Source organism: Rhinolophus sinicus, linkage group LG04, assembly GCF_036562045.2.
Source record: "Rhinolophus sinicus isolate RSC01 linkage group LG04, ASM3656204v1, whole genome shotgun sequence".
NCBI classification, from domain to species: domain Eukaryota; kingdom Metazoa; phylum Chordata; class Mammalia; order Chiroptera; family Rhinolophidae; genus Rhinolophus; species Rhinolophus sinicus.
In genome coordinates, this window is record NC_133754.1 from 114,584,133 (window position 1) to 114,607,926 (window position 23,794).

Genomic DNA, 23,794 nt, shown 5'->3' on the forward strand with positions numbered 1-23,794 from the left:
TGCATATAAATTATTTTTATTTTACTCTGATGATTAGGAAAAGATACCAACATGTCAGACAAAAATCAAAGCTAACAGATAACTCTACTGGCAGTTAACTGGCTAATTTTATTGAAAATAAAGATATGTCTCTTTAAACTGCAAAAGTGTTCTTACTGGCACTTTGCTTTGGCTGGGATCTTTGAAAGTAAGGCAAAGGTGCTGATACAAAAATAATCACCCTCACAGCATCGACCTTGTACCCCATCTTAAGCACATGCAGTACTAGTGAACAGCAGCACAGACTCGGAGGCACAACTGAACACTCAGGACCCCTTTGAACCAATGGCTTATGTTGAGAAGATTCCCTTCCAGCTGGTAAGGCTCTGCCCGAAAACATTTCTCAGGGCGATGATGGCTCCGATGTGCAGTGACATGTGAGGTAGATTCTCTTTGCATTGTGCAGACACTCCTGTGCCTGCTTTAACCAGGAGGGGTGGTCCCGCGTCCCATTCTTCATTCTGGGAATATCCCCCCTCAACCCCCGACTGCAGGTCAGTCTGCAATTCTGCCCCAGAGTCTAACTCTTCAAATCTGGAGAGATGTTTTCTTCGTCCACAGGTTGTTTAGGTTTTAACTGGCTGCTCAGAGTTAAAAAGGAATATCTCAAGCCCCCTGCCATGCTGAAAGGAAGGAAAAAAAGAGTGAAAATAAAGAAACCCCATAGGTGGTACCACCAGCAGCTGCTGCCATCTTTATAAATACAGTCAACTTAATTTGTAGGGAATTACTGAGCCCCCTGTTTTCTCAAGTTTGTGGATTATTTGATAAAAATTACCCCTCTCATTTTACAAATCTTTTGGGGTTTGTAGAAAAAAGAGTAGAGCAAATCTAATACAGAAACTTAGAGAGAAAATAAGCACTTGGTTATTACTGAATAAACTATACATTATCTTAAAAATAGTGTCCCATGTCTGGGACCCCAAAACGCCTTTTAAATATATCTTAATCACTCCTCTCAATATCCTTAGCATATGGCACTTTGATGGGGCACAAGTTTAATGAGGTCCATTTCCCAAGAGGAAGACAGAGAACTTAAGGGACTTTTCCGTGAGGAAGACACAGGAATTAAATTCAGATCTCAGTCGCTTGAATTTGCATTACTCACATCCCCATGATCTACATGAGGGAGTATGTCATAAAAATAGATGAACTGAGTGATTCAAGTAAAATTATCTTAGAAACTGTAATGTCAAAACAACTGTTCTTTCACTTATAACATGTTAGTCAGACTTCTAAAATTTCGTATTTTGTGAAAACGAGTTCATTTAAAAATCCCACTTACCAAATATTTAACCCTACAAAGTTGAACACAGAGAAAATGTAATCTCCACCAACTAACATCCCAATGTAGGCAATGGATACATTCTGCAGAAAAAGAGAGGATTTGTCATTTTAAAAGTAAAGGATTTAGGGAGGAAATACATGTATAAGATGAAATCTGAAACTAAATATTTGGGTTACTTTGCACAGACTTGTACATAGTAAGTGTTCACAGGATGTTGAATGAATGAGTAAAAAAAATTACATAAGGCTTTGTAAGAAATGAAGTAAACTATGGCACAATAATCACAGAAAACTGCATTATTCATGCCCCCTTCCAGTTCACACACAGGAAAAAGATGTAAGAGCTGAGCTATAATCAGCTTTCCAGATCCCATCTCTTTACCATCACTGGGTAGTGAACTTTAGTCATAAACTTGAACAGATTAGAGATATCCAATAAATTCCATGCAGTACTCTGTCCAGTGTGTTCTGAGGCCTCTGGGCAGCCAACAGATAAGCCCACTGTGGAAGCTCATAGTTTTTCTTACTCACTTGAAGAGTTCATGTGAATAGAAAAACAGAGCAACTGTGGAAGAGAACTCAGAACACCCCTACCCGCCTATTCACTCCTTGTGTGTATTTAAACACACACACACACACACCAATCCATGAGCTTATTACCTTATAATTGAGCATATGTCTAGATTGAAACAGTTCTTCACAAGGATTCCCTTTCTTAGTTGGCAGATTCTCTCAGAGAACCAAATTGCTGAAATTTGGAATTTTTTTCAGCTTTCCCACTTCCTTTTTCCAGCCCATCCCCTACCACCACCCCCAATTTAAAAGTCATAATTTGTTCTCCTTTTTAAATTAACTAGTCCTCTCTATCTTACAGATTAGATCAGATGTACAAAAGAGTTACTGAGATGCAGCTGAAAACTGTCCCATGCCTCCATTCTTACCACCACTGCTAACAACAATAAAATGAAACTCAGCTTCTTTCGTACAAACTGGATTCACAGTCAAGTCCCCAATGGGACTGTGCACCCCAAGGCCTGATTCATTTACCTTGATGGCTCCAACCACCGCCGTCGTCAGGGCTGAGTTGTAGTAGCTGCACAGCACCGTGGAGTACATCAACAGAAACCTGGGTGAGGAAGCAAACACTGCAGTGCGTGCCTTACAGGGCGGGGTAATAACAATAGACCTCTCATGAAGAGTCAGTGAGTGACCCACGCACGAGTACTTTAAACAAATAAGAAAGAAAAACAAACCATGAAGATTCTGTAACCTGCATCTTAACACATCTCCTTTTTAACTCTGACTTTTTTCAGGAAAATGGTCCAGTCGTGCATTCGCCCAACTTTCTACCTTAGATGTCCGTTTCATTGTGCCTGCCCCTTTCCCATTCGTGTTTCCTCGGAAAGGGGGTAAGGACAATGAGGTTTTTAAAATCATCCGAAACCTTTCATTTAACAGCTATGTCACAACACTGGTTTGTGAGCCTCTCTGGGCATCAGAACCAGCTGGTGCACTTTGAACGCAGTGACGCCCAGAACAGTCTCTCTTTCAACTGGTCTGAGGTGGGGCCCCAGCTTTCGGCAGCATCAACACTCCACAGACGACTGTGCTGTGCAGCCAGCGCTGAGCACCTCTGGTGTCAGAAAGGAAAACCAACTGAGTGATTGCTGCCTTTGGACAAAGGAGACTAAAATGAATGGACTGCCCGTGTCACTAATACTCCTGAACGCTATTAAAAGTGAACTCAACAGGTTTCAATACTGACCAGTATTTTGACACTTATTTGTCAACAAAATGACTACAGAATTGTGACCAAACACCAGACAAAAAAATATACACACCGAGGAAAGAATATAGAATCCAATCAGAGATAAAGAAATACGTTCCTTTCAATCAAGTAGTGAAGAAAATTAGCTTCAACCTAAGTGGGGTACAAAGTACAATCTACCCAAATCAGTGATTAAATATGGAAAGAGGTAACAATCAAAACTTGTTGAGGATGAAATGGGAAAGGTACAGAGAGAGCATAAGATTTTAAAGCTAAATCGCAGCTGTTAGCAGGCAGGAGCATGGATACCCCTACTGACAGAGCAGAGGGAACCAGAGGCCAAGAAAGGGCTTAGCCTGTGCACCTGGCCTTAGGTAGACGAATCCCGTGGGAATTTAGTGCTCAGTTCATGATCTAGCCCCAAATCTCTCATTGTTAGTAACAAAATCAGAATCACAAATCAACACAGTAACCACTTTTGGCCTGAGTGTGTTTATTACCAGGAATGGTATAGAAAAAAAAATTAGAGATAAAGTACATCAAGCTTTACTGTAAAATTGAAGGATAAATTCAACTACAATCCTAAATTTTGTAATCTTCAGAATAATGTGTCTTTGTTATTAAGGTAATTACAACAATTTGATAAGTTAGAGAACCCAACATCTCAGCCTATGTGGTTTTCATGTGAAATGTGCGATTGATATTAGACTTGCAATTTTCATTTGAAAGGAGTATGAGAATCTGAGTAAGTTGGTATACAGTACTTGAATGTTTAAAAGAATCTGATTTACCACATTTCCAAGTTTGGTTTATTAGATTTCAAAGAGCTGCCTAAGTGTGTAAAACACTCTGGCTCATTAGCTTTGCTAGGGCCTCATTAGAGCTTAGAATTATTGGGGGGAAAGATCATGTAAATCACATTTGTAAACACAGTTTAAAATGTTTAGATTTTTTTTAATTCACTAAGTTGTAAATGGGACTAATTTACAGTAAATTGTCTAGGAGATTTTAATCAGTTAAATTTGAATTAAACCATTAATCAAATAATGAAAGTAAATATTCTCATGTATATGCAAAAATTACTGGCTTTATAAACAGAGCAATAGTATTTATATATTAAGGCTTAAGAAAATCTGTTTTTTTTTTTATTTTTACAGTTTTAATAAATTCAATATTAATTTAGCGCCCTGAGGAACTATAAATAATCCCATTCATACCTAAAATGAAAAGATTGCCAAACTCAGCATGATATTACTGAGTGCCCGCTCTGCTGGGCCTGGGTTGTAAGAGTACATTACCCACAGCAGCTACTCTGGAGCTCAGAGTTTAATACAATAATGGAAATTACAGCTCAGGGGAGAGGACCAACCCAAATAAAGGGACACAGAGAAGCTGTCAGCAGGCTTCCTCAGCTGGAGTAGAGCCTTAAACTCAGGACAATCATGGATGTTCTTCAGTTTTGCTTAAAAATTCTTACTCTGGGGTCCCAATGATGCAACATTTTACTACATTTTAGTGAAAACACCTTGGCCTGCATTCAGAATTTGCAGATAACTTGGATCTAAAATACCAATACCTATGAGTGTAGGCGACTAGGACATTCACTCACCAGCTAGCTGGGCTGAGCAGGGGAGAAGCCCAGCTCGCTAACGTCCTGGGTGTGTCTGAACTAGCAGCAGTCCTCCCAGGGAATAAATACATGGCGTCCAGACAGAAAGGCTGCACTTCTTAGTATAACCACTAGGTGTCCCCAAAGAGGGTAAATATAAAACCACGAAGATCAAAGTACGTATTAAAAAATTTTTCCTAAGGAATATAGTGTATTTCTATATGCAAATAAGTACCAATGCAGTCCTTTAGCGAAAACCAAGGTTCAGAACTAAAAGAACCTCCATTAACTCAGTACAAAGGAAACCACACCACTTTTAACACCATTTAAAAAATGTCAACCTTCACGTGACAGTTTTGATTTTAGCACCTGTGGTTTAATAAAATGAAAATATAATTTAAACGCATTGCAAATACTCAGTAGCTTTTTGCCATTCTGCATTTTTAAATCATATATCACCTCTGTACATTTGAAAAATAATAGCACATACATGGGATACACATTTATTCAGATAGCAGATGCCAGCTACACGTTTTGGATTATCGGGCCCAAGGGATGGAGGTGCCCATGTGGGAACCCCTGGACCAGAGCCCCTGCTCAAACTTTCTTCCTGTTTCTGAAAATGACACACCAAAAAACCTGATTTACCCAAGCTGGCCTGGCACACTTGTGGCAGTCACAAACAGAATTCAAATGACCTCATTTACAAGCTGTTCCTGGTTTCCAACCCATGCACGTACATATACAGAAATTCAACACAAATGTTCAAATAATAAAAGGCCACTTTTACACTCCTTCCACCATCCACAATGGTACCCCAGCACATTACTCTTTTATAATTCCAGGTTTCAAAGAATTTCCAGAATTCTTGTCTTGTCCATCTCTGGTGAGAACTCACACCAGCCCAGGCCTCAGTAGTATGCAAGGATGCTGAAGTCATGATATAAATACAGTCAATCTTCCTAGAGGACTGATTTTTACACTAAGACTTGGTTTGCTGGGCAATAACCAGAATACCTGCCGTCTACAAAGGTCCTATCACACCTCTGCCCAGACATCCACAGAATCCTGTTTTCTCTTGTAAGCTACATCTCAGCAGTATCAGTGAAAGTTCAAAGAACAGAACGTTTTTATCCTGTGAGTAGGGAAATTTGATACTTTTGTGTTTTTATTAAGGAATGTATTATTGCTTCAGTGGGATTAAAGGGCCGTTACTGGGGCAGAAGCAGTCCAGGACAATGGCCTGTGAGGCCTGGGGGCTGGTGCCAGCCGCTGGTATGAAGGAACCAGAACCTGTCATTTCTTGGCAAGATTACAAAGAGATATAGAGCTAGTTTTTTAAAATTCTAGCTGGTCAACTTAAATTCCCATCTATATTTTACCTTCTTCTGCATTAAATTATCTTAACTCCCACAATCCAGTTAGCTTCCTGACACAGTCTGACTCCATCATATGCTTTATTTACAAACTCCTGATTACAAATGCATAGCATTTCTTAAAGCTGAGTCTTTCTCAAAAAAATAATAATAATAATTAAAAGTCTCTCCTTTTCACCATTCCATTGGCTTTTAACACACATTTTTAAAGTGTTATAATCTTTAATTATATTTTCAATTTGAAATAGAGGATTGGTGGTTGGAAAAAGCAAGTTTGAAATACAAACTTGAAAGCAGTGAAAATAAGGATAAAGCTGAGCGTCAGAGTCCTCTGCAGTCAAGGGTTGGATGTGTATGCATTAGTCCTGAGACTTCCCTGAGAGAAGGGACAGCCTGAGTCCAGAACCAGTCGTTCTGAAAACGAAGGATATGCTCAGAAGCTTTCAATGGCGCCTATTACCACGAAGGATACTCATAGTGTCCTTTGAGTGAGACAATGCAAGAAAGCAGTATTCTGAAAAATCCGCCATGCCCAAACTAAAGCTTCCTTCTACAGCAGTTTCAGAATTACAACTTGATCACTGAAGGTAAAAGCACACATAACAGAAGAAAAAATGTTGAAGCCATGGCTATAGGTAGAACCAAATCTGTCTGAGGTAAAAAGAGGACAGCCGAAGTGACATCAAGAAATATAAATATTAACAATAATAACAAAAATAACAGTTAACACTTATTGAGCATTTTCAATGTGTCTATCACTCATCTAAGAGCTCTTTACTAAATCAATTCACATAACCCCACCTTATAGATCAGATACTTTAGCTAGTTGTTCCCACTTTACAGGTAAGGAGATTGAGGCTCAGAGAGGTTAAATAACTTGTCCAAGGACCCAAAGCTAATAAGTGGCAAAGCCAGGATTCAAACTCAGACCACCTGATTCCAGAGTTCAGGCACTTAACTGTTGGAGTGTCATGGTTTTAGTGTCCTCAATAGACCCACTTAAAAAACAGAGACCTACCAAGTTTTCATCCTTAAATTTAGGTGAAACCTGAAATGTTAATGATTTAACCATTTTTATTGATTTCTTTATAATTTCTATGCCTTTAGGATACTTTCATTGGCAAAGTGACTACTGATAAAATAATACATTATGAACTTTCAGCAAGATAGCATTTGTTTTCTAGGAAGCACATCATTAAATGGAAAACAATGCATGGAGTTGTACACAGATGGAGCCAAGCCTCTCACAGCCAAGCCCCAGAGAGAGACAGCTCACATCTAGGTGCTGCCCTCACCACATCACTCATTGAAAACAGCTGGTAGCAGAGGGTTACTTCTTGATTTCCTTCATGGAATGGTTAAGTGGTAAAGTACAAGTAAAAAAAAAAAGAAAGAAAGAAAGAAAAAAAGAAAACAAAAACAGTATCTCATCAAATTATAATAACATGAGAAAAGACTTTAAAACTTGGCTCTGCTGTCACAGGGCTTATGCAGGGAAAGGTGCTGGTCTGAGTTTGTGTGCTATGGGTTGAATTTTTCTTTTTCTTTTTAATTGGAGAAGAAAAAAAGATAGTTTGACAAAGGGTAACTCACAAACATGGCTTAGATTATTTTTCTTTTCAAAGTCAAATATTCTCAGTCAACAAATGGGAAAACTACAAATCTCTTACTAAACTTGTGCTTCCAACAATGGCTGCCTAAGTACTTTTAGTACTTAGTACTCTCCCACTACAGAATCGCAAATGCCTGGAAAGGACACATTATTTGAGAGATTGTTAGTCTTGAAAAAGGCACAAATAGTGGTCCAAAATTCCCCTTTTGGAAGAGGGGGAACTGGATCCAGAGTAGTAAGAATTCAGGGCCAGGCAAGGGTCAGAGCAGCAGGCAGTTGGAGCAGGCTCAGGTTACCTCAGAGCAGAGGCCATGGCAGAACAGCACTGTCTGGAACCTGGGCCTTCAGTCAAACTGCAGGTAGAAAAGACCACGGTAGCCCAGGATCCCAGGCCCTCAAAAAGACCGGACATTGTCCGGGTCAGGACTAACACCTAGCTATCAGCTAGAGCAAAATCAATTTGTTCCTATAGGAAAGTTTCTCAAATTCCCAATTTTAGCCCACAGGACTGATTAAGATTACGCAATATGCTCACAATCATAGGTCACCAAACACACAAGAAAGCAAACCATAATGACAGTCACAAACTCCATATGTAGTCAAAAAAGTACATATTTAGATTCTCAAGGATTGCAGATATTGGAATCATCAGACACAAAATATAGAATAGCTATGCATGTAACATTTTAAAAAATAAAAGCTACAGTCACAAAGATCACCAATAAAAGAATGTTAAGAATAAGCAAATACGTTTGAAAAAAATTGCGAAACTTTTACAAATAAAATATAAATTAAAATAAAAAACTGCATCAACAGGTTAAACATTAAATCAGACACAGCTAAAGACAGAATTACTGAATTGGAGGATATACATAATATTTTTTACCGTATGTGACATTACTATAATTATAATCCAGTTTGAGATTTAATTGTTGATCAAAGAGATCATGAGTTGGGGCCGGCCCGGTGGCTCAGGCGGTTAGAGCTCCATGCTCCTAACTCTGAAGGCTGCCAGTTCGATTCCCACATGAGCCAGTGGGATCTCAACCACAAAGTTGCCAGTTCAATTCCTCGAGTCCCACAAGGGATGGTGGGCTCTGCCCCCTGCAACTAAAATTGAACACAGCACCTTGAACTGAGCTGCCGCTGAGCTCCCAGATGGCTCAGCTGGTTGGAGCCCCTCTCAACCACAAGGTTGCCGGTTTGACTCCCGCAAGGGATGGTGGGCTGTGCCCCCTGCAACTAGCAACGGCAACTGGACCTAGAGCTGAGCTGCGCCCTCCACAACTAAGACTGAAAAGACAACAACTTGAAACTGAATGGCACCCTCCACAACTAAGATTGAAAGGACAACAATTTGACTTGGAAAAAAGTCCTGGAAGTACACACTGTCCACAATAAAGTCCTGTACCCCTTCCCCAATTAAAAAAAAAAGAAATGAAGTAAACTATTCTATAAAAAAGAGATCATGCGTTGTCTTAGTTCATTTACACATAATTAAAATTGTAGTATTCATGGTTTTAAAAAATGAGGGGGAAATTCACCTTTCTTCACAGGAAAAATCTTTTGATAAGTAATTCCATGAGACAATTATTCAAAGACCCTTTTGTATGGAATAAGACAGGTGCTTGTGCAAACCTGGAGCCCAGCCCAGAAAGGACACTCCAAAGACTTCAAACAGGGATTGTCTCTGGAGAGGAAAACTGCAGTGCTGCAGGGCAGGGAAGAGGAACGGTGAAAAAATACAGAAAGGGAAAAAGGAAGGGAGGAAAGGAGATAAAGGGGAAAGAGGGAGGGAGGAATGAGGGTGGCTTGTGTTCCCTGTGCATTCTTTTGCAGCTTTTGGATAATTTACTATTTGCATGTATAATATTATCTATTCATAAAAAGGAATTTTCAAGTATGGGGAACACACAAAAAAGAAAACACAAGCTGCAAAGTCTCTGACAGGAAGACAGACCTAAGGAAAATTTTAATATCAAAAGCCTAAAATTATTGGACAGTATAAAAGACCTCAACATCTCTCCTCAGAAATTTCCCTAAATATAGCAGGTGCAGCACTACAGAAAACGGTTGTCATTTTCACATATTTATGTGAGGTGGGGATCTTGGGAAACTTGGATAATTATGAGAAAGACAACACGGTACTGAATTTGACATGTCAGCTGACCTCAAACTAACTTTCAGGAATCAATAGGCAACATCATTTTGGAGTAGAATGTGACATTCAGCATGGGTCATAGTCCTCTCCTCTGCAGGAATTCTTTCCAAAGAAAACTGGAGAAGCACAAACAAAGGGATTTTGACAGAGCAGAGCAGACAGAGCGTATATTTTGATTTCACGTGTTAGGAGATACCATAGACCAAAGCTTGTACTTATTTATGGTTTCTTACCCCATAAAACAGGAAAGAAGAAACTGTATGATAAATAGAACATTCTTCCATTGGTTAAATTCAGTAGCCTATCATCAAAAAGAAAGAAAACAAATGGTTAGATTAGTTATATTGTAATTTAAATCTATTGGTTTTACCAAATTGTGTATTTTATTTAGTACAGGAACTACTCTCCCAAACAAAAAATACAATTTAAAAAATCGAAGGTAATATCAGTTGTGCTTTGTTGGGCAAATTATTTTTCCTCTGTGATCCTCAGGTTCATTTTACAAGGTGAGGATTATTTTTTTAAACTTCCTCAAAAGACCAATGTGAGGATTTAATGAAACTGTTTCAAGCCCTGCGGGTGGCAAGAGTCAAATGAGAGCTATTGTTACTGTGGCTATCATTAAATCTTTACTAAAATTGTTGACACAAATTCAGGCTTAGGTTAGAAAAAAGTTTATTATAAAATTAATAATGTCGGCAAGACTACGAAAAACTTTAAATTCATAAAATGCTTTCAAGAATGTGTAAATGCTTAGGAAGTATCGTGAACAAATAAATAGTTATTTGCTATTGACAAAGCCATAAAGTAATTCAGTAGAGGTGTTGGTAGACAGAGAAGTTTAAGACTCAGTTTCTGCTCTTTGTCCCTAGCTGAGAAAATAAAATTATTCCTCTTGAAATGATAGGTAATAATAAAAAGGAGTCTTTTTATTCATGATGTGTCCCTTGCTGCCTCCAAAACTGATTTTAAGGTGATTCAAGATTACACATAAGTATGTGCTGCAAAACGTGATTAAATGTAAGTTCTATTCACTTTCTGTTACGCAATACTTTGTTAGCCAAGTTTTAGTAACTTAATATGTTTAAAGTTATTTAAATCTTAAGTTTATAATTCAAATTTTTAAACCAATTAAAATGGAATTCTCTTGTCTGATTAGTACAACCTTGTCACACTTTATTGTCCTTGTTTCATTAGTAATACTTTACCCACCTCTCTTATCAAAAAGATACATATTAAACGTTGATTTATTGCTGTAACTGGTTGCTGGATACATGGGGTTTGTTATACTATCCTCTCTCCTTCTGCATAGGCTTGAAAGGTTCCATCTTAAAACTTTTTTTTTAAATTCTTGTGAAAGAAAAAATATAATGAGTATAAATCTGTCATATTGCCAAGCCCCAAGCCAATCAAAGAGGCAGAAACCATCTGACAGTTGATACCAGGGCCAAAGATCAAAACCAAACAAAAACTCTGGTAAACACTCTGTGTCTGAAAGTCAAATAAAAATGGGAATAGGTGAAAACCATACTCTCCAAACTTTAAACCAAGGGTAGGAAAACATTTATGCACTCAAAGAACTGCAAGTATTTATGAAAACAGTAAATAAAAACTATATATTCCTGATACCACATAAACCATTGAGGGCAACAGAATAATTTTCATAACATTTGGATTCTTTGCCAACTTAAATTTTGACAGATTTTAGTTTTATTTTGTTTCTTTAATAATGATAAGGCTGTGCAGGTGACATTTTAAAAAATAATATAGCATGACATTTATTTTAAAACATAGAAAATAATCAATACTTCTTCCTTTACTTTTATTATTATAAAAATATGTTGGAGTGTGAATCTTTCTCATTTTTGCATTTTTGGATTTTTTAATCAGAAAAAAGTCCTATTATTTATCCCTATTCATCAACAGTAATACACTAAATGTACTTTGGAAAATTGCCAGTTATAAAAACAGTCACGAGGATGTAAAGTACAGTATAGGGAATATAGTCAATAATACAATAATAACTACGTATGGTGTCAGGTGGGTACTAGACTTATAAGTTATATAAATGTCTAATCACTATATTGTATACCTGAAATTAACACAATATTGTATGTCAATTGTAATTGAAAAATTTTTTTAAGTTTAATAAATTTTAAAAAATAATTTTAAAAAATGTACTTTGGACCTATGAGTCAATGATTCAAATGACTAAAGAAAGTTCACCCACTGAGTGCTTTCCAGGGGCCAAATTTGTTAACAGTCACTGACTGTTAATCAGAGATAGAGTCAAGGTGCTGTGAGCAGACCTACTGACTGCAAGTCCAAAGTCCAGGAGTAAAACCCCCAGTGCAGTGACTCACACACTGAGTTCTAACAATCTCTGACCCTCGCCAGTCAACCAGGAAAACTGACTTATCAAAGTGCTCCTTCCACTGATAAGAGAAGTTAACATCTCGCTCTAATTCATCAGTGAACTTCCAGTACAACCAAACCAAACTTGGCAAGTAAAATGCAATTTTATATTGCAGACTAACACACCTATGTAAAGAAATTTGCTTCTTTATTGTATCTGGTTAACAATCTAAGATGGAGGCAGCCATGGTTAAAAGTGACTAACTGGAAGACGTTTGTCTTAATTCAGTTGTGGGGGAGGAACAAACTTTCCTCTACCCTCAAGGTTCTTTTGGCTGGTCTGATAATCAAATAGACATGAAACAGGTTAGCAAGAGAAAATAACCATATTTAATACATCTGTATGTATGGGCACCCCACATATATGAGAGTCAGAGATCCCACATACATGAGAGTTTCAGAGATAGAAAGAGGGATTAGACATATAAGATATTCTGAGCTAGGGATGAGGTAATGTGCCTTGAGCTTCAAATGGTCATTGGAGGATGATAAGAGGAGCAGATGGGGGCCGGCACGGTGGCTCAGGCGGTTGGAGCTCCGTGCTCCTAACACCGTAAGGCTGCCGGTTCGATTCCCACATGGTCCAGTGGGCTCTCAACCACAAAGTTGCCAGTTCGATTCCTGGAGTCCCGCAAGGGATGGTGGGCAGCACCCCCTGCAACTAAGATTGAACACGGCACCTTGAGCTGAGCTGCCTCCCGGATGGCTCAGTTGGTTGGAGCGTGTGCTCTCAACCACAAGGTTGCCAGTTCAATTCCTCGACTCCCATAAGGGATGGTGGGCTGCGCCCCCTGCAACTAAGATTGAACATGGTGGCTCCTTGAGCTGAGCTGCCGCTGAGTTCCCGGATTGCTCAGTTGATTGGAGCACGTCCTTTGGCCTCCTGCAATTAGCAACAGCAACTGGACCTGGAGCTGAGCTGCGCCCTCCACAACTAAGACTGAAAAGGACAACTTGAAGCTGAACGGCACCCTCCACAACTAAGATTGAAAGGACAACAACTTGACTTGGAAAAAGTCCTGGAAGTAAACACTGTTCCCCAATAAAGTCCTGTTCCCCTTCCCCAATAAAATATTTTTTTTAAAAAAAGTTCTTTATAAAAAAAAAAATCAAAATCCCCTTCCACATTAAATAGTTTTCCCAGGCTCTCCACATCAGCCAAGGTTAGTGAGACTCAAACTCAGATTTTTATTGTTGCTTTCCAAAAAGGTTCCAGTCCAGAGTTCTTGTGACAACTTCCTGCCACTTCCCACATGTCTAACGGTAAATGCCAATGAAAGGAGAGAGCCAAAGGTATTGCTGGGGATATCAAACATCTTGCTTTCATGGAATCCTAGTTACCTTTACACTTTTTATTTCAGTGAGTACCAAAGGTTAATACTAAAATTGTAAAAGACTGCTACGTAATAACTGTCATCTGCTCACCTGTTGAAAGTCTCCGGTGAAGACACTAAGGATAAGGGTTGGGATAATCATGAAGCAGGCATTGTAAAAAAGCACTCCATATTTCCCTAGCTCCTGCAAAAACAATGAAAACTCCATTTGATTCTAGAAACATGAAGCATCAGATTCCCTGGAGCCATTTATACAACCATGCATATGCAGAGCTCGACTATGCACTCTGACCAACTCTGTATGGAATATTTTAGCACATTTCTGATGTAAAATGCTTCATTTCAAGTATACTGTGACCTCAGGAAAAAAACATTTGTTTTACACAAAACGACAGATAAAATGAGTGGAGGTGGATGGCCTCCGAGGTCCCACCCATCTCTAACATCTAATTTTTTTTTAAAGCATGCCATTCAAAATGGGAAATCTGGAACAAAATAAAGAACATTAAAAATGTTAATATAAACAGAACTCCTTAAAAACATCTGTTCTTTCTATTCAAGAACAGCAGGGTTAAAACACCAGGTATCTCATTTTCTAATCTTGCATAAATTTACTTTTCATTAAAGTGGCTGCACCACTTCTCCACCACTTTCCATAAAGGAAAGTGACATATTGTGATTCTCAAAAGGCAACAAACCTGTTTTTGTAAAACTGCCGCTATTAAAAAACAAATGGCTGCACAGAAAGGAAAAAAAAAAAACGGTGCTGTTAAAAAACAGCTCATAGAAATAAGCCTGTCCATCAGAGCGAACCCGTCATGCAATACAAAGAACTTGAAACAAAGAAACGTATGTCTAGCTCATCCTTGGGAGCTTCCAGAACAGCTGGGGTGGGGGTGAGGGCTGGGGGGGCGGGGGGCTCCACTTGGAAGCAGCAACTCAGAAGAAAAGCTCATCTGCTCACCAGCCCCTCAGAAGAGGCAGTTACTGCATGACAGGATCTTATAAATTAATCCACTCCAATCATTTCATTCCACAGATGAGGAAACTGAGATTTAGAGAAGTGAAAGCTCAAAGTCACAATGACCAGCAAAGAGCAAGCTTTGATCTGTAACCCACATCTCCAGACTCTCAAGCTGGAGGCGCTCTCAGAATACCCCTGACATATCCTTGGTCACTGATGATGACGGTTAAAAAAAACCTTTTCATTTTAATTTGCCTTTCAAAATAATCCCCTTTATATATATTGACTTTGCACCAAAAATAGTGGCATCTTTTCCCTTCCTATCTAGTTTTCATCCAAAACTTCACTAGACAAGGAGAAATAAGAAACTATAAAGACAAGATCATTGAATAGAAATTAGTGATTTGTAGATCACATTATGTACATTAAATTACATGCCAACATTACAAATGCATTTTATTTTTTCCTGTTATTTCAGGGGCCAGAAGAAAAAGCCTAAAAGCCATAGAAAAGCGTGAAGATCTGGTACCTTTGGGTCAATTACATTAAATTACATGCCAACATTACAAATGCATTTTATTTTTTCCTGTTATTTCAGGGGCCAGAAGAAAAAGCCTAAAAGCCATAGAAAAGAGTGAAGATCTGGTACCTTTGGGTCAATTTTCTGTTTGGTATAAACTCCATTTGCTGCTGTGAAGATATCATTCAGGAATACAAAGATATAGCCTTCCAGGTTAAAAGCAAGGTCAGAACTGGGAGGGAGAACACAAAAGAGGATGATTATTCAGAAACTCACAACTTGGCCTTAAAGTCTGCCTGTTTCATCTTTCCCTAATCAAATCTGTTTGTGATGCTAGTAACTACCTTGCTCTGGCGTATTTTCCTCCTCAGTGGTGGTGAATGGTTAATTCCTCTGCTTTGTCTCCAGAGAAAAACAAAACCAGGCCATCAGGTGGCTTCAGCTCAATCATGAATGGCTTAAAACCAGAGGGACATTAACCATCTTCACTTAACTACAAAGCCCTTTCTTTCACTAACTGATAAATTGGGGTAATAACTGGTGTGCCCTGCTTTTCTAAGGGGAGTGATTTGTCCAACACAGCCAGTGGCTTTGCTTATTGTGGTAAACAGAGCCATCCTGAGGGTACAGCCCTGGGGGACAGCTGGGCAGTGACTGGAGTAAGAGGGGTAATTTGAGTAATTGACACTTCCATCTGCTGCCCAGTCACATCATCCACCAGCACCCCCAATACCCTGTCCAGCAAAAAGGCAAAGCAGGGATCCTTTCTTCTCTGCAACTCCTCTAAGGCTCCCTGATTCCCTCTCTTTTGAAATATCTTCTTGTTAATTTCCACTGTAAATAAATAATACTCATATAAAAATGTCTGGGGGGATAAGGCATAGGGAGGAGAGAGAGAATAACAGCTAAGGCACAATATGATTCATCCACCTGCAGTTGACCTTGCAGACATTACCAGACCCATGTCATAATTCATAAATATACATTGTCAGGGAGGTTTCCTCTACCCTCTTAGGTTCAGTGACTGGGGTACTGCAAATTTAACTGACAACAGGCAGACTAATAGGAAAAAAGGTACACAAATTGTAGTAAGGAGTTCACAGAGAAGTGATATTCAAATAAACTATTAAACTCTATACCATTTTAACAAAGAAGAGGGTTTGGGTTTTAAAGAACAAATAAATTACAGGAAAGGGACTAGGAAGTATCTGGGGAAAACGAATGGAAGGCAAGGCTGATTTTAGGAAGGTCTGCTGATGCAGACTCATCTTGGTGCTGACTCTCCACCTCTAGTGTTAAGAACTGCCTTCCTATTCCTGGTACAGGCGTGTGGAACACCTTCACAAAAGGAAATTTATGGTCTGCTTTTAGGCAGAAACAGGAAAACAGAGAATTCTTACATCTGTTGATTCTCAACTGCGTTCAGCTCAGAATAATGCTTATGCCAAAGCAGCATATTTTGGAGCAGCATATCCCAATCCCCCTCAATATCAAAATAAGATTATTTCTAGCCAAAGAGAAGGATGTAGAGAGAGGTAATGATTGCATCAAAATCAGAATCTAAACCAGATTCTACGTGAGGCTTCCTCTGGCATTATTATCTACAAATATATGTGTGAGAATGTAAAAAAAAAAAAAAAAAAAAAAAAAAAAAAAAGAGAATGTAAATTAATTTTAGACCAGAATTCTCTGGCTCAGTCACAAAAATAGAATCTCTCAAAATAAGGGTTCTCCAAATCTCTTGCCTGCGCACATTTGGCTCAGAGCTTAAAAGTTGGCAGTTCCCTAAAATGGCAAAGAGTTGAATGAGCAAACAAGCCAGGCTTCTAGAGGAATGGAAAGGAGATGTTACTTCCTCAGAAAGCCTGAGGGAAATTCCCAGAGTTCTCAGGTCTCCCACTGGGAAACAGTAGTGCAGGAGTTCCTACCATCATTTGTTTAGGCCAGTAGTGAAAGCACAGACGTTTGGGAGACATTTACTTATTTATAAATAAGCAGGTTCACGATTACCCCTTGTCATTGTCATTCAGGGCTATTCACAGACACTTTATTTCAACTTTTTCTGGATATGTGACTTGCTTTGGCAAATAAAATGTAAGAGGAAGTAACACTTGTCACTTCTGGGCAACAGCCTGCGAAGCCAGTGCACAATTCCCCACATGCACTGGATGAGTAAGGAAGCCCCCTGAGGCAGGGGTCTCATCAACCTGGATCCCTGAGTAGCTACACTGAGCAGAGCTGGTGTTGGTTTGCATCGTAGTATGAGCAGAAGATATCTAAACCACCGAGATGTGGGAGCTGTTTGTTACAGCAGCATAAACTGGCTAATCCAACTGAGTCCGTTCTACAATTACATGCATTTGGATGAGTTTCAGTGAGAGGAGAGACGGGTGGGGTCACAGCTGGCTTCTAGCTAAGAACTGTACCTGTCACCCACCAGGATGCCATCCGTTCTGTGGGTGTCGAGGAAGGGGAAAGCCGAGAATTACTATTCCAAATTTGCTCTTGAGTAAAAGTTGGATGCTTTGGGAAACACCAGTTGTCCTTCGAGCTCGTTAGACTATCACATATGTTAAATATGAGTTGAATTTCTATAACTGGTTCTGAAAATGTGCATCTGAAGTGCCATTCCTCACCAAAGACGTACAGGCATTTTTATAAACCATTTTATAAGCCAGTCTTCAACTGGCTCTAAGTCAGTGGTTTTCAAATTGAGCTCTAAGAAAGCTAGAAGAGAGATGCTGCCCAGGGGAGACCCCAGAGCACTATGTGGTGGGGGAGGCACTTTCAACAGAACACCTCCCTTTCTTAGCTATTTTACTCACATGATTTTGTTTGAGCAAAAGTCTTCATGAGCAAAAGAGGCTGTAAGTGCCATACTGGAGGCATAAAACACAGTGCTGAAACCAAAGAGGCCAGGTTTCAAGGAGCTGAACTCAGCCCCAGCTAGGATTGGGTCTTAGGTACAGATGAAAATATAGATAATAATCCTTGGTCTAGGCAGGAGCCTAAACACATTTATAATAATAAAAGTTATTATTGTCTGTCACCATCTGGTATGCTATATTTTTAAGTCTATTTCTTTTGGTTATTGTCTGTCCACCAACTAGAATGGAAGCTCCCTGAAGGCATGGATTCTTGTCTGTCTGGCATATAGGAGACACTCTATCTGTTTTTGTTGACCTTGGTCACACACTAGTGTGAACTCTAGTTTATTACTCACAAGGACCCTATTAGGTGGGTGCTATTCTAATCTCTACTGCACAGTTGAAATAACTAGGGCACGGGGAAGTTGAATAGCTTGTCCCTGGTTATACAGCTCGTAAGTGAGGAGACCTGAATAAGATCCCAGGCATCCTGGCTCTGTAGCATACCCCGTTATTTAATTTGCAATTAATGATTCAGAACTTGTTTCTAAACACGTTAAGGGAACTAGTTTAACTGGAATTCCTCCGACCTTTTCTTTCTTCCCATCATTCAAGTATGTTTTTCTTTTCTGTTATCATCTTTACTTTATAGATGAGGAAATTGAGGCACAGAGAGGCTAAGAAACAGCCAACAGGGGCAGGACTAAGTTTTGAATCAGGCAATGTAACTGCACACATGCTGTAATCACCATGCAATAAAAGATAGGAGTCTCAACGCCTGCTTTCAGATGGAAACTTAGAGTCCTCATTCTGGGTCTTGCATTTAGTGAATAAGACAGTAGTCATGCACTAGTGTTGGCTCATGTCCCAAACACACAAACACATTCAATGGGAGTATTCCGCCCTCGGAAATACTGATTCGTAAGGCATCACAGGATGACAAACCAAATCAGCATACAAGAGCTTTATAAATCTGTTATCCTTCTGGATCAAATGCCTAAGAACTTTGCAAGTAAATTTTTTATATCGAAGACAAACATTCACTAATAAAAGTAAACAGTTCACTCCTTTTTATGAAGAAAAGCAATATTCATATCTTAAAACACTCTCCTTATATATTCTCAGAAATGTTCTCGCCAACTTGGAATCCAGTTTGACTTTCATAGAAACACATGGGGATTCCACTAACATCAACAGATTTGTCTCCAGGCTGCTCGACTCAACTGTAGCCAGATGGAAAATGAAAAACAAAGACGGGGCTGAGCCTATTGTCAAAGACACAAAGAAGTTATTGAGCACAAACTGTCCAAAGTCTTACCCCGCTGCTAGGAAAGCACCGAGAACGATGGCAATGACACTGGCAATGATGTTCAAGGAATACTGTTTCCTGTAACACATAGACGGGCGCGCGGGTGGGTGGGTGGACAGACAGGGAAGTAGGTAGATAAAGGAAAGGAGGAGGAGAGGAAAAAAATATGGATTAAATTTTTAAAACAAACTGAAAACAGACATTGTTAACAGTTTTATAGCTAAAATCTAACGGGTAATGCTTTAGTTAGAGAAAGTACTCAAAGTATCTGTAAGTGAATTAGTAACTTAAACCAAATTTACTGCATTCTCAAGCAGTTATCTTAATATAATTATAAACATATTTCTGTTCTCATCTAGAAAAACACTGGGACCAAATGCAGAACAGCTCCTGCTGGTAGCTCTAGTTGGTATATACTTATATCAAACATCCAAAGATTAAGATAAAATTCAGTAGCAGGACTTAAAACATTGGGCCATCACCCAAATTTCATTGCTAAATAATCTTCACAGCACAATCAGGAATGACCTTTTTGGATGTCAGCCTGAGTATCCTTATGAGAAAATTTTAAACCAACATTATAAAAATTAATTTATTCTGATGTTACATCAAAATCACAGCATCAGAATGGATCTCCCTGATTTTCTGCACTATCTATCCTATATGTATACGTGAACAATTTTTCCTCTGTATTCCAAAATTAGTGTATATCCACCTGGCTTAGGAAACAGATTTTCATCTGTTTTGGGGTTGTTGTTTTAATAAATTTCTACCACAAACATGTATTATTTGACTAATGTAAAACTACAATTTAAAAAATCACCCATTAAGTGTGTAGGCAATCATGGAAACAGAAGATTGCTCTTAAGTTAATAAACTATTTATCCATAAAATACTGCTACCAGCAATTCAAATCAACTATATGGAAATAGGACTAGATGTTGAGAACTTGGTATGTAAAAATAATGCAGGGAAGGGAAAAGAGGACACCAGAGGAATAGAGGAAAAACAAAAATCACCCAAGTATGATGGTTTCCAGGAGCAAAGTAAGTGGAATGGTAAATTTCCTGAGCACGGTGAACATCGGCAAGCTGTTGGGAAAAGATTTAAGTAGAATAACGTAAGACACCAAAAAAAATTTTTAACACATTTTACATTTTTAATTAACGCACTCATTTTCCATATTAAATATAAGAAATTAATGTTAGTTCTCACATATACTACTAATGAATCACATTAAATAATTAAAAAACGGAGATTAAATAATTTCATGCTACTTTCATTTATCAGCTATTTAAAACATCATCCTCTCCAACTACTACAAAGATTTTGCTAAAACTAGTGCACAGTGTGAACCTATATACCTTTGGCAAATCAAATTGGAACTTTGTGTCAAGAGTCATCAAATGGTTCTAACCTTGGACCTAATCATTTCTTGTTGGGAAACTTATCCTAGGTAAAATCCAAAGGAAAGAAAAAAACCACGTGCAGAAACATGTTTACTGCAGTGTCTTTGGGGAAAACATCAGAAACAACCAAATGTCAGAGAACAAGGCAATGATTAAATAAATTATGATAAATCCAGTTGGGGAAACATATGTATAACTCTATAATATAAAACTTTACCACTACTGGAAAATAAGTATTAAATGAAACAAGGAGGATACAAAACTATGGAGAGTCTATAACTGTAACAAGGTACATTCTGTATATGAAAAAAGACTGAAAATCAATATTTAAAATAGTGTGTTAGCGAACAGAATTACCAGTGGTTTTCTTTCCCCCCGAAAACTTTATGTAATAAGGTTACATCCAATGGCTTAAGAAAACACTTAAGAACCTTTCACTCAGCTCAATGGATGGCCAACAGACTGCCAGGGCTGAAACAGCCCACCTCCATCTGCTTGCTGACATGACCCTGAGAAGATGGTGACCCTGGAAAGGAAAGTCCGAACCACAACCAAGGGGGAGAGTGGCCAGTTCCTCCCAACCAGACCTGAGGAGAGGTTTCACATTAACAGCGACACTACAACCAGAAGCTAAGTATGAAAAGTTTTCAGGAATTTTATATCCACATTTAAAGATATCTTATGAGACTGGTTTGAACTGCCTTTATCAAAGCAAGCAAAAAAAATAAATAACTAAAAGTCTTATTAATTTCAATTAACTTTAAAAAGTACTTTTAGATACTACCTTTTAAAGGTAGGTAAGGTATACTTAATGATCTAAAGCTAAATGGTTTTCACCTAAGATCAGGAATAAGACCAGGAGGTTCTCGCTCCCCACTAGGTCTATTCCCCATTGTACTTGACCCCCCAAAAAAGCATAGTTTGGAAAGGAAAAAATAGTTATCTTTATTTGCAGAATATATATAAATTCCTAAGGAACCCATTAAAAACTATTATAACTAATGAGTTAAGCAAGTGTGTAGGAAAGAAAATGAATACACAAAAATTAATTGTACTTATATACACTAGCAATGAACAATATGAAAGGAAATTAAAACAATTCCATGTATGATAGCATCAAAGAAAACAAAATTCTTAGGAACAAATTTAACAAAAGTATAAGACTTGTACACTAAAAACTACAAAATGTTGTTAAAAGATTAAAGATGATTCAACAGGAAGACACTGCATGTTTATGGATCAGAATGTTGTTAAAATGGAAATACTCCCCAAATGGATCTATAGATTCAACATAGTCCCTTATCAAAATCTCAGCTGGATTTCCCCCCCCCCAGAAATTGACAAGCTGATTCTAAAATTAATATGGAAATGCAAGAAAACCAGAAAGTCAAAACAAAGTTTAAAAAGAACAAAGTTGGTAGACTCAGTTTCAAAACTTACTACAAAGCTACAATAATCAATACTAGTTTAAGGATAGACATATAATCAACAGAATAGGATCGATAATCAGGAAATAAATCCTTACAATTATGGTCAACTGTTTTCAACAAGAGAGCCAAGACAATACAACGGGCAAAGAACAGTCTTTTCAACAAATGATGCTGGGACAACTAAACATCTAAATGCAAAAGAATGAATTTGGACTCCTACATCATATACAAAAAATGTATCAAAGACTAAAGGTAGGAGCTAAAACTAAAACTCTTAGAAGAAAGCATTAGAGTAAATCTTCATGACCCTGAGTTAGGCAAAGCATTCTTAGGTACATTACAAGAAGCATAAGCAATGAAAGAAAAAATAGATACATTAGAATTCATCAAAATGTAAAACTTTTATAAAGGATAAACAACATGTGATATATACATACAATAGAATATTATTCAGCCTTAAAAAGTATGAAATTCTGACCCATGCTACAAGAATGAAGTTTGCAAACACTATACTAATTGAAATAAACTAGACTTATAGAATGATAAATATTGTATGATATTCCACTTATATGAAATATCTAGAATAAGCAACTTCATAGAGACAGAGTAAAATACAGGTTACCAGGGGCTGGGGGGAGGGGAATAGGGAGTTACTGTTTAAAGGGAACAGAGTTTCTTTTTGGAAAGATGAAAAAGTTCTAGAATAGATAGTGGTGATGGCTGCTCAACATTGTGAATATATTTAATGCCTCTGACCTGTACACTTAAAAATGGTTAAAATGTTGAATTTTATGTTATGAATATGTATACTACAATTTTAAAATATGTCTAAATGGTTGAAATGGTAAATTTTGTTATAGATATTTTACCTTAATTGTTTTTTAAAACTTAAAACTTTTGTGCTCCAAAGTTCACTATTAAGAAAGTAAAAAGACAATCCACAGAATGGGAGACAATTTTGCAATCATATATATAATCTAGACTATATCTATATCTAGACTATATAAAGAAAACTTACAACTCAATAATAAAAAGATAATAAACTTATTTTTAAAAATAGGCAAAGGATTTGAATATACATTCCTGCAAAGAAGCTGTATAAATGTCCAAACAGTGCATGAAAAGACGCTCAATATCATAGTCATCAGGGAAGTATAAATCAAAACCACAGTGAGATACAAATCACAATCACCAGAATTGCTGTAATCAAACAGACAGTAACAGATTTAGCAAGAATGCAAAGAAACTGAAACCCTCATATAGCGCTGATGGGAATGTAAATTGGTGTAGCCACCTTTGAAACAGTTTGGCAGTTCCTCAAAATGTCAAACACAGAATTGCCATATGACCCAGCAGTCCTACTTCTAAGTATAGACCAAATCAATGGCAATCCCATTATTCCACTTCATCAGGCCAAAAATCATGAAGTCATCTTTGTCTCCTTTCTTTCTCAGACGCCACATGGTATTCATTAGGATATCATGTTAGCTAGCCCTTCCTTCAAAATACATGGAGCACCCAGATTGTGGCCTCAACCTAACACTAAAATAATCAGAGGATCCTTGGAGAAACAACAGGAGAAGTCCAAGACAAGCCTGGGACATCATTTGCCAGAAAGCAAGGAAATAATCAAAGACTACTTGTGGCCGTAGAACGTAGGAGCCAACTCAAAGGGGATCTCACTGGCGCAAAAT

The 23,794-nt window shown here is 38.0% G+C and overlaps 1 protein-coding gene across 1 annotated transcript in view; it reads right to left on the reverse strand.

Moving 5' to 3' along the window:
* SLC35D2 (solute carrier family 35 member D2) overlaps window positions 1-23,794 on the reverse strand; it is a 38,321-nt gene continuing 14,527 nt past the window's right edge. Inside the window, exons 5-12 of the mRNA XM_019712016.2 lie at window positions 20,281-20,352; window positions 19,271-19,339; window positions 15,215-15,317; window positions 13,693-13,785; window positions 10,086-10,153; window positions 2,374-2,452; window positions 1,325-1,407; window positions 1-662 (exon numbers count right to left, since the gene is read on the reverse strand). Coding sequence (XP_019567575.2) covers window positions 560-662; window positions 1,325-1,407; window positions 2,374-2,452; window positions 10,086-10,153; window positions 13,693-13,785; window positions 15,215-15,317; window positions 19,271-19,339; window positions 20,281-20,352 — 670 coding nt within the window. The 3' untranslated portion in view covers window positions 1-559. The remainder of the gene's footprint in view (window positions 663-1,324; window positions 1,408-2,373; window positions 2,453-10,085; window positions 10,154-13,692; window positions 13,786-15,214; window positions 15,318-19,270; window positions 19,340-20,280; window positions 20,353-23,794) is intronic.